Consider the following 12,505-nt stretch of genomic DNA (forward strand, 5'->3'; position numbering starts at 1 on the left):
GAAATATGCACAAAAAGATCCCCTTGTAGTAAGGAAAAATGTAAGGGTTTCCTCTTTAAAGACTTGTGTAAAATGTCCATCTACCTCAATACCGATAATAAAAAATCAATGTGCTCTAGGGGTGTTAAACAAACAAACAAAACAAACTTTAACGGGTGAACTTAAACCATGGTCCCGCTTGGGCCATTAAGAACAAATATTCGGTTTTTTCAAATTCACTAGCCCTCCATTACACTTGTAATTTAAATGGACAACCAAAAACAAATTAAAATGTTCTGGATTGAATAATAACCTGTTTCATCGTTTTCCGTTTTACGTCAAAGGAAACCGATGAATTGGACTCCATAAAAAAAGTTAAAAATTCATATAAAAAAACTATCTTAAGTTTAAAACCCATACCAACAAAAAAAAAAAGAACAAAGAAAAAAAAAAAACCTTACACAAAAAAGTTTTTGTCAAATTACCATTGAATTATCGATTAAAATCCATTTTTTAATACAGGATGAAGCCAAAATGCAAGAACCGCCAAGGTATGCAGCGTTACTCGCACATTCTGAAGTAACGCGAACTGCGGTGCTTTGGTAAAACTAGTCTGGATACATCTTCTTGGGCGATCGAGGTATAAACCCGCCGTAAAGGATTTTCTCGGGAGTGGGTGCCTCCTATAGGTTCTAGACAGAATTCTGAAATCACCACTTTTTGCCAAATCCCTTCGGCCTTGCTTTGTGCGGAATACGGCCTGACTATTATTAGAAAAATGGTTTAAAGCATCATTTTTAATAACATTTGTAAGGAATTTTTTTTGTTTTGTTTACCTGAACGTTTTTGCAAAACATTTCTTTTGTGATAGTAGATTTAAAAAAATAATTATGTTTTCATACCAATTTTTATCTTTATTCATTATGAAGTTTGCATGCCAAATTCACGGTGATGCCAATTAACGGACAATAGCCTCAAATGAATTTTTTCGCGTCCTAAAGAAATAATGGCACTCAAAGATCAGACATTTCACAATTATTTTGATGAAATTTGGAAATGTAGTCTCTGGTTTATGACCATGGCTTAGATTTCAGTTGGCACTACAACATACCTTTTCATAGGGCTACAGCTCCCATTTTTATAGTGGGGGCAGGGTTGATTTTTTTACCGAAAAACAAAAGGCCCGAAATCTGGATTACAACGTTTTTCATATTTCCATTACTGCCGAACACCTTTATATATGTTGAAAAAACGAAATCGCCACCAATTTTACATGGGTTTTGCCAAAATTTTGGGAGGAATTAAAAAACTGGGGTTGGCCGGGGGGAAAGGGTTTGGGGTTTTTTAGGGGGGGGGGGGGGGGGGGGGGGGGGGGGGGGGGGGGGGGGGTGGGGGGGGGGGGGGGGGGGGGGGGAAACCCCACTGACCTGTCGCTTATGCCTTTTTCATTCATTTCAACTTATTTTCGTGCTTAATCCAATTAAGGTTCAAGCCCGCGGTCCTGACCTACCTAGCTTTGATAATGTTTATGAAGTGGTTTGGCTTTTGGTTTTTTTTAAAAAAGTTGGTTTTAAATTTAAAATTTAAAAAAAAAAAAACCCAAATTTTGTTTTTGGGTTTAAAAGGGGGTTGGAGAGGAGAAAAAAGGGGGGAGAGAGAGAGAGAAGGAGAGAGAGAGAGGGGAAAAAAAAGGGGGGAGTTTAAACTTTTAAAACCCTACCCCGGGGGTTTTTAACCTTAGCCACCGAGGACCTTGGGCCCATGGAACATTTAAAAAAAAGATAACCAATCAAGTCACCCCATCTAACCAAAAAAAGGACGGATTGTGTAAGCCGGGGGGACGTTTTCGAAGTCCCCCTGTGAAAAAAATTAAAAATCCCTACCTGCGACTTTTTTCCGAAATGTTTAAAAGCACCGGCGGCAATTAATTTAATAAAAAAAAAACGCCCCCCAGCCCCCACCTTTTTGTTTTTTAATCCCCTTTGGGAATAATCAAAAGTTCCAAAAATTTATTCCAAAAATTTGTTTGCCAACTTAAAGTTTGGGCCAAAAATCAAAGGTGGGAAATTGAGTCAAAGTAAAAGGGGGACAAAAACCCCCCAAAAAAAACCCCCCCCCCCAAAAAAAAACCAAAAAAAAAAAAAACCAATTTTTTTTTTAAAAAAAAAAAAAAATTTTTCCAAAAACCCAAAAAAAAAAATACAAAAATTTTTTTTAAAAAAAAAAAAAAAAAAAAAAAAAACCCCAAAAACAAACACCCCACAAAACAAAACCCCCAAAACCCCAACCCCACAAAACCCCCCCCCCCCCCAAAACCCCCCCCCCCAAACCCTTAAATCTTTGAAAAGATTTAATGAATTTTTTTTTTTTTTAATAAAATCTTGCCTAATTAATTGGGGTGGATCTTTCCCTAAAAGGGCCAGATTTCGATTCAGACATTTCTTTAATTATTTGACTATTCCAATTAAGGTTCAACATGCTGTCCTGGACACAACTCAGCTATCTGGGCTGTCGTCCAGGACATGGGGCTAGTTGTTTAGTTGGTTAGTGTTTGTGAAGAGAAGAGGGTTTGGGCCTTCACCTCCCACGAGTTTAAGAATCGCTCTGGGTGGGAGCCGGTCCGGGCTGCGACTTGTACCTCGAAAGAATCTCACGAGAATGCCGAGTACCGACAACATTGAATTCCTTCGGTTGCTATTTACTCGTTATTTTCATAGCTTTCTCGACAGGGCACTCGTGTTGTGTGGCTCTCCTTAAAAGAATCAGTTGCAAAAAAATGCTGAATGTTTTTTGGCACGTAGACATAGCAACTGAAATCATTTACCCTAGCTTGATGATTTAAATGATAGTTTTTGAAGATTGATTGTAACTAAAAAGTGTTTTATTACGTACCCGAACTCGTATTTGCCTAAATTATAAATTTTTACAACCTCGGCTCCATGACAAGGTCCTGAAGAAATATTAAAATATTATTAAAATATGTTAACGGCTATTTTTAAAATTTGCGGTGCACGTCGACAGGAAGGGTTTGGAAATCGTACAAGTCAAACCGCAATGGTGGCCGTCGTACCGTTTTTCCACATTTAAAAACCAAATTCTTATACTGCTAAAAAAAAAGTTGGGGAGCTTAACTAAAAGACTTTTTGTAATTGAAAATTAGTAGTCGCCAGATCGCCCATCGCGACTTTTATTGGTTAAGGACGACTAATAAATTTACAAAGATATTCCGTTGAGCGACCATTGATTTTCGTATATGGCGAGTATGGTACCAGTTGAAAAAGAAACATACTGAAACTGAATCGAATGTGACAAAACTCGCCGTTTCTATGCTGGCGCTAACTACAGATCTGGAAGCAGACGACATAGAATATGTTAGCCTATATATTTTAACTTGTCTGTTTCCTAAGCTGAAGGCCGAGTAATTTGGAAGCAGGTTTGGTTTCATCTATGATGTCTGAGGAAGTCACGGTAAAACATTTTGACATGGCCAAGGTAAAAAGTAGGTCGAGTTACGGATTTAAAAAAAATACCCATCCTTAGTGTTGATCCTCTATATTAAAACATCGTCAGAAGCGGATTGAGGCACTGGCTTCCTAACTCTTAAAGGGACATTCCTGAGTTTGCTGCAATTTTTAAGATGTTATCGACTAACAGAGACTTTTTAACGATTGTAATTACATATCAAATATATTTTTCTGCATAAAATATTAGTGGCTGTATATTAAACGTGTTGCTGATCGTTATAATATTTGTACTAGGTTAAATTTCATTTTATTTCCTAAAATATATTTTTGAAGACAAAATCCAGTTTGGGCTTCTTACAAATATTAAGACGACCAGAAACACATTGAATATACAGACACTAATATTATAAACAAGAAAATATATTTAATATGTAAGTTTAATCGTAGAAATATTTTATTAGTAGGAAACATCTTACAATGCAGCAAACTCGGGAATGTCCCTTTAAAATTAGGTTTCTCTATAGTGCTGGAGCAAATCCTCAAATTCGAGCAATAACGATAGAGATATTCGGGCAAAATAAGTTGCCCTGAAAACTTTTCACCATGTATTTCCATCATTCCAACCACACTATAGTTGTAACCCATGTAAAAATGCGGAGTGATTCGTTTGCCACCCGTTTATTGCTGTTCGGCAGTAATGTTGATATGAATAAATGTTGGTATCCAGATTCGGCTAGTTTCGTTTTCCTGAACAAACAACTCAGGTAGCTGAGGTGTGTTCCCAGGATATCGTGCTTGAAACCCAGTTTGATATAAGAACGGAAATAAGTTGAAATGAACAACCACTCATGAACTCTGATCATTATGCCCTTCCCTCCCACCCCAACCCCTACCTCAGGTTCAACCTGATTGAAAATAATAATAATAAACCTTTCGTACTAACCTAGTGAAAAATAGTAATTACAATTTACATAATCTTTTGGTATAATGCAAAATAATAACAATAATAATAATAATAATAATAATAATTATTATTATTATTATTTACCTAAACTTTTGGTGCTAAAATGTTGGTAATAATGTGAACTTTTGTTACTGACCTATTAGGACATGTTTACCTATCTGTGATATTTGTATTTTTTGCACAGTTCTTTACACTGTTTTAATTTAACTCTTGAATTTTTACACTGATGTTGTTCATCACTTTTGCATTTACCGTAGTTTGACACTCAGTAGCCGGTGTATTTTTCATGCTGGGGTATCGTTAAACATTCATTGATTCATTCATTTTAAATGGGAAATTGTAATAACAATTCACCGGAAGTCCGTTTGCTGGTGTCATCCCAGTCGGCAGTCATCTGCTGAACTTTGGAGATGTGTTGTGTGACGGAGTTGACTAAGCTGCTGAGCTCACTCTTCGTGGCGAAGCCGGACAGGTCCACAGTCTGGGTGGCGGTGTTCTGTGACGAGGGCGTGTACGTGTTGACGGCTTCTTTACTGGCGGCTGCGAAGTAAACATTTCTACAAATGACAACCACAATTGTTTCTGTTAAGAAAATGGCCATATAAAAAAGCCATGGAACTATAGTCTCCATGACATTTTCCACGGCAGTTTTGCGGTTAATATGCAAGAGTAGTGTTTAATTTGTCAGTGTCAAAATAAATGCCGAAGAGAACACCGCGGCAGTTCCCATAGCATTGCCGTTTGCCATGATTAATTGCCAAGGTCACACACGCACACACACACACACACACACACACACACACACACACAAAAAGATTTATTTAACGACGCCACTAGAGCACATTGATTTTTTTTATCTTATCATCGGCTATTGGACGTCAAACATATGGTCATTCTGACACTGTTTGTTAGAGGAAACCCACATTTTAATTACGGTTATATGGCGTCAGACATATGGTTAAGGACCACACAGATTTTGAGAGGAAACCCGCTGTCGCCACTACATGGGCTACTCTTCCGATTAGCAGCAAGGGATCTTTTATTTGCGCTTCCCACAGGCAGGATAGCACAGACCATGGCCTTTGTTGAACCAGTTATGGATCACTGGTCGGTGCAAGTGGTTTACACCTACCCATTGAGCCTTGCGGAGCACTCACTCAGGCTTTCGAGTCGGTATCTGGATTAAAAATCCCATGCCTCGACTGGGATCCGAACCCAGTACCTACCAGCCTGTAGATCGATGGCCTAGTGAGACCAGTTTCGGTGAGCACAAGCATTCGGTTCTAAAGCACATCAATATTTATAAACAGACAGTTGTTATCCAAATAGCTACATTTTTATTAGCATTTCTACGCTTCAAATGAGCACTAAATTGGCTGCTATGTATCAACGTTTACCTGCATGTGCATCAAAAACTGTAGCATGTATCATATTGTTAACTACGTCACCTGTTACGGAGAGTGAAACGTTTAATAGTATAGCTTACAGCAATAATTTTCCAAAACAAAACTTTTCAAAAACAAAACATGTACTTATAAGAATTTATAAAAATATTTTAAATATTTTAAGGCAATTTACAAAATGGAGTCCTCGCGAACCAATGTTAACACAACATTTTTTTGAAACGAATATAACAATTCTGATATGTTACAATTGTGTTGAAGTTGAGCAAATGAATGATTATAATAGTAAAATTGTTTGGTTTAAAAATATTAGATGCATTCAGAGTTTTAAAAACTGTATAAACAGATATCCAGAATTTATTTTTATGTCAAAAGGTACTGACACACAATGGAAACGCAAAAACAACTTTTCATTGCAAATAACGACAAACTATTAATGAATTGATGGATAATGTAATATGACATTAATGACTGGTATTCATGAGATATATTCACATGGAAACATGGCCAGTTATCATCAGTAATCGAGTTGCATTCGTAATAGAAAAGTTCAACCCCCCCCCCCCCCCCCCCCCATCAAGATCAGTATCTGGTGTGTCCACCATTGGCCCGTGAGCATGCGTGAAGATGACGGGGAAAGGATTGGCACAAACATCTCAAATAAGCCACAAGAATGTTCCTCCATTCCTCCTGCAACGCCTGTGCAAGCTCAGCGACGTTACGCGGTGGTGGTTGACGGTTACGTACACGACGTCCTAACTCATCCCACGTTTTCAATTGGGTTCAAATCCGGTGAAACGGCGGGCCAGTTCATAACGGTGATACCGGCTTGTTGCAGGAATGCCTGGGTAATTCTTGCAGTATGTGGACGGGCATTGTCTTGTTGAAACAGAAGGGGTCCTCCTGATCTTCGATGACGGCGCAAAAGTGGCTGGAGAACTGGTCTTAGAATAACGTCAACATAACGCTGGGCTGTAAGGGCATCGTGGACAATGATGAGATCACTCCTGAAATCACAGTTGAAATCACGTTCTCTCACACATCCGTCAGCGTACCGTTCATGGAGTCTCCTGTACACACGTGCTCTTCCATCGGCAAAGGAGACAGAGAAACGGGACTCATCTGAGAAAACAATGCTCCGATAAAAGGCTGGTGGATGATTACCATTCTGGAGAGCAAACTGTAGTCTCGCAGCATGATGTCATGATGTTACCGTTGTACGGGCGTCTGCATCCGTTCAGCCGTTCTGAGTCGACGGATGACCGTCATCGGATGGATAGGCCTTCCATGACGTCCTATCGTGTTGCTTGCTGTCATCGTCGCAGTTCTGAACCGGTCACAGAGGTGGTGTCGTCAAATCTGCCGATCTTGGCGTGGGGTCGTAACGGGACGTTGACCAGGTCGAGGTCGATCACGGACACTCCCGGTCTGTTGATGACGTTCATCAAGTCGTCCAATAGTTGATGGATGGACTCTGAAGGTCCTAGCAATTTGGCTTTGCGAAGTCCCCCCTTGAACCATGCCCAACGCCCGCTGTCTTTGTTCTTCTCTGAGTCATGGCATTCTTAATGTGACGAGGAATATGACACCGTTACGTGACTTTTATGTGTCCACATATTGGCATTTCACGTGCATTGCATGCAGCATGATTGAGCATGTAGTGAACGCATTTCACACCATTTTGTGTGTTTCTGCTATTGTATGTGTAACGAGAACAAAACCAGGATTAAAACCCAGACAAAAGTACCAATCAATGGCTTCCTCTCATAAATTGTTATTTTAAGTCCAATAAATATATTTTTCATTAATCACAACAAAATATTGAAAAATATCTGTTTTGCGTTTTCATTGTGTGTCAGTATATAAGGACCAAATATTGTTTTAGCAAGGATCTGTAACAAGAGTTTTACCAGCAGATGTCGTCATAATTACGTAACACCAATAACGAAATAGCTGACGACAGACAAAAATAGTTTTTAAAATTAAGTTTTCTATCAAATTACGGTTTTTGAAAGTCAAAGAAAGAAAAAAAGAAGAAAGAAATGTGCTGTGTTTATAAGAGGATTACGTTCAATCGTGCTTTCTTTGCTGATTTGTACCTTATTTGTGCGAACATTTCTATGAATGTGAGAGACATCTGTTTACTTTCCCCATGCAAAAGGCATATGAATGATGTGCATAATCTTCAAATGTATGTACCTTTACGTGCAATCAACGCATCCAAGTCTCTCGCCGAATCTGGGCAGCGAACGATACATAAATACATTAAGGAACAGAGAGTACAGTTTTAGAATACGAGGATTATCAAGACGACAGAATATGGTGGTGTTTTTGTGTTTGTTTGTTTGTTTTTTTGGCGGAGCGGGTGGGGTGGGGGGTGGGGTGGGGGGGGTTCCAATTGAAATTAATTATTGTCCCCAAAAACATAGGTTATGTCAGGGTTGGCGAGCCCTAAACATCACCTCACAATGTCAATCAACAGTAAAAAGGGGAACAACACTTTTTTAAATTATCTTTAAAAAAAAGAAAAAAAGAAGTATTAATGACACGTTACAAGACACACGCATACACAGACAGACATTCATGGATCGAACCATCTCGGTGTATCCATTCAAGTGATTGGGGTTTTTCTCGTTATAACCAGTGCACCGTAACTTGTCAAAGGCCGTGGTATGTGATTTCCTGTCTGTGGGAAAGTGCTTATAAAAGATCCCTCGTTGCATTAGGAAAAATGTAACGGGTTTCCTCTGATGACTACGTGTCAGAATTACCAAATGTTTGACATTCAATAGCCGATGATTAATTAATCAATGTGCTCTAGTGGTGTCTTTAAACAAAACAAACTTTAAACAAACATTTTTCATCCACTAATTATTACTATGCATTGTTATGTAGAATGTATGTAGAATACTGTGAATACAGAATATGTTTACTTATGTTGGTTTCGACAGTAGTGGCGAGGAACTCCAGGGTGTCCAGGCGTTTCTTCAGATTTCTGATCTTCTCCCACAGGTCGGCGTTCGGCACCGGCATAATGTCGAGCTTGTCGCTGCTGCCGCTAGCGATCTCGAAGCTCCCCATACTGTCCTGCAGGTCGCTCATGTCCATGTCTAGCATACCCAGGTCCACCCCAAACGTGAAGTCGTCCGACTCGTCGATGCCGTCGAACAGTTGCGGCGTCACGGGAACGCCGATGAGAATCACGGCGGCGAGCAAGACGTACAAACGTCTACTTGTGTTGGCCATCTTAGGTTCTTCACAACTGTACTTAGAATGGTGAGAGTCGCGCTGGATTAACAGCTATATACCACGTTTGTAAGTGATCGGTTTTAACCTGGTTAGATCTGGTAAGAAGACCTGAGAGAGGTGTTGGAAAAATGAAAGGCTAAAGCACTCCGTACACGAAAGCTATCGGTTTCTTTTCAGAAAAACAAGTTATTTGAGAGTTTTTCGTCAGACGATAGCTCTTGTATGCGGCTTTCTTTGTGGCAGCACAAGAGGGATGGAATTTTCAGTAAAGGATCTCCTCGTGAGTGGCTGTCCTCCTATAGACGACACTAGATAGTGTGTCATGGAATCAACCACTATCTTGCCAAATATCCATTCGACTCTGCATTGTGCCAAGATACGATCTTGATCACGGATAACGGTTTTGTCTTTCAGAAAACTAGTCAGTAGGAAGGATTGGGTTGGGTTTTTATTATCTTTACACACATTTTATAAAACAAAATTAATGTTTTCATTTTTTAACGACACCACTAGAGCACATTGATTAATTAATCATCGGCTATTAGACATATAGTCTTAGATAGGAAACCCGCTACATTTTGTTTCAATTAGTAGGAAGGGATCTTTTATATGCACCATCTCACAGACAGGATAGCACATACCATGGCTTTTAATATACCAGTCGTGGAGCACTGGATGGAGCGAGAAATAGCCCAATGGGCCCACCTACGGGGATCGATCCCAGACCGACACACAAACACACACACACACACGCACGCACGAACGCACGCGCGCACATTATTACATTGGACTGAGGCAGAACATATTAATTTTGAGGCTATTGTTCGTTGAATTGGCATGTGACCGATGAATTGGAATGTAATTTCATAATGAATAAAGATAAAATTGGTATAAAAACGTTATTTTATTAAGTTTCAAACCCATACCATCATAAATAAAGAATATTTTGCAAAAATGTACAGTGTAAAAAAACCCAAACAAAACAAACCCCCATTCTTTACAAATTACCATTAAACTGCATAGGATAAATCATCTTTTTTCATAATGACCAAGGCCGTATCTCTACACAATGCAGAGTCAAATGGGTATTTGGCAAAGAAGTGTATGATTCCATGAATCTCTATCTAGTGCCTTGTCTATAGGAGGACATCCACTTCCGAGAAAATCCTTTACTGGCGATTTCATACATCTGGCATCGCCAAAAGATGACTGCCACTCCCAGTCTAGTTTACTAAAGCACTCGCAGTTGTATCGATTGCTCCAGAGACAATGCAAGTAAAGCTGCATACATTGGCTGTTCTGGCATTTTGTCTTCACCCCTGTATTAACAATGAGATTTAATCTGTATAAATCAACGGTAATTTGTAAAGAAACATACATTGGCTGTTCTGGCATTTTGTCTTCACCCCTGTATTAACAATGAGATTTAATCTGTATAAATCAACGGTAATTTGTAAAGAAACATACATTGGCTGTTCTGGCATTTTGTCTTCACCCCTGTATTAACAATGAGATTTAATCTGTATAAATCAACGGTAATTTGTACAGAAACATTTTTGTTCATACCGGATTTATTATTATTTTTATTATTATTTTTTTTTTTAGTTGGTTTGGGTTTATAACTTAATGATATGTTTTTATATGAATTTTAACTTTATTCATTATGGAGTCCAAGTCATCGGTTTCCTTTTGACGCAAACGGACTATATACGTCGAGAACGTGGTTATTATTCAATACAGAACATTCTAGTTTTGATTTTGGCTGTCCAGTTAAATTACAATGTGATAATTAGAGGGCTAGCTGAATTTGAGAAGGACCAGTACGATTTTTCTTCAACTGGCCCAGCTGGCGACCATGGTTTTCATGTACATTTTCAACCCTGTATGGTATGATATGATATGATATGATATGATATAATATAAGTATTTATCTTCAAGAGTGATATGTGTGACATATCCTTGGATTTTTTTTGTTTAGACAAATAAGCTATATTTTACACTAATTTTCAAATCGATTACCGACGGTTACATAGTTTCATTTCGTCCTTTACAAAATCTGATATTTAAAACTGACAAAACGAGTAATAGTTTCGTTTCGCACACCAAACTGTAACACACAACAGTGACAGCTTGGTCTGACAGTTTTAATGTAGATTTTTGTTTTCATGTTAACCCTGATAAATTATTGCTTTCCATCCCATATAAACATGCCACCAACAAACTGGTTAGCGAAATGTGACATTACCCTGATCGTTAGAACACCTGTCTGGGGTACGATCAATGATAGGATCAAATCTCCTCGATGGACACATTAGTTTACTAGTATTTTAGAACACCTGTCTGGGGTACGATCAATGTTAGGATCAAATCTCCTCGATGGACACATTAGTTTACTAGTATTTTAGAACACCTGTCTGGGGTACGATCAATGTTAGGATCAAATCTCCTCGATGGACACATTAGTTTATTAGTATTTTAGAACACCTGTCTGGACTACGATCAATGTTAGGATCAAATCTCCTCGATGGACACATTAGTTTACTAGTATTTTAGGCTCAGGGTGTGTTCCGCGATTGATTTATCACAGGCCGTGATATGTGCCATCATGTCTGTAAAAAATGTATTTAAAGGATTTCTTGTGGCTAATTGCAAGGAATAACAAATATGGTGGCAGCGCGTTTCTTCTTTAATTTCTAGATAAAATATAGCTATTATCATACATTAGAGATGTACTATCCGCTAATTATATTAATATGGCGAGATGTTGTTTGACAAATCTGCCCCTTTTGCATAGAACCATAGCAAAAATGGCACAAGATTTATAATGCCGAGGTAGAAATAAGAGTTTAAAAACGTAAATTACACACAGCGGTTATAAAGCAAACCAGAGTCTAATGCTACGTCTTTTTGTCAGACAGAAAACATGACACCTCTACTCTTTTTATCTCACCCTCTAGGCACTTGCAAGTTTTGGCCCTTAATCAAAATACAGATCTTTTTGTGAACTTGATTTTGAAAGATGATCTGGATTAGCTTTATTATGGGTTTTTTCTCTTAAGAATTGCGTGTAACGAAATAATTAAATAAACGTGTACTATTTCTTAACAGAATCGTACTGTTAAGCTTTGGCACGCACTGATGACTTTTTTAAAGGCACTAGGTGTCGTTTTAAATCATATAGGCTTTATGATACATGTTATAAATTATCTGTTCATTGTTCATTTTAACAAATAATATGGTAATGATTACACGTAAAGATGCCTAGTTACAGATATAAATACCAATTTTTAAAACTATGTATTCCTAGTCGAGGTTTATATATATATATATATATATATATATATATATATATATATATATATATAGACACACACACACACACACACACACACACACACACACACACACACACCATATAATATCTGCCTTTAATCATTAGAATCATT

At 38.2% G+C, this 12,505-nt stretch overlaps 1 protein-coding gene across 1 annotated transcript; it reads right to left on the reverse strand.

Annotated features, from left to right (window-relative positions):
- Positions 1 to 4,732: 4,732 nt before the first annotated feature.
- Positions 4,733 to 9,056, reverse strand: LOC121381623. Its single transcript, XM_041510959.1, has 2 exons — positions 8,744 to 9,056; positions 4,733 to 4,947 (listed from the first exon to the last, which is right to left on the reverse strand). Exons 1-2 carry the CDS (start codon positions 9,054 to 9,056, stop codon positions 4,733 to 4,735), a joined length of 528 nt encoding a protein of 175 aa, XP_041366893.1.
- Between the last annotated feature and the right edge of the window lie 3,449 nt (positions 9,057 to 12,505).

This window comes from Gigantopelta aegis, chromosome 9 (genome assembly GCF_016097555.1).
Source record: "Gigantopelta aegis isolate Gae_Host chromosome 9, Gae_host_genome, whole genome shotgun sequence".
NCBI classification, from domain to species: domain Eukaryota; kingdom Metazoa; phylum Mollusca; class Gastropoda; order Neomphalida; family Peltospiridae; genus Gigantopelta; species Gigantopelta aegis.

What these genes read in the sequence shown, in the direction of transcription:
- LOC121381623 (XM_041510959.1), bottom strand. Translation starts at nt 9,056, where the DNA reads ATGGCCAACACAAGTAGACGTTTGTACGTCTTGCTCGCCGCCGTGATT. An exon ending in TACTGTCGAAACCAACATAA is followed by an intron (nt 4,948 to 8,743) that starts GTAAACATATTC and finishes TTTACTTCGCAG; the next exon opens with CCGCCAGTAAAGAAGCCGTC.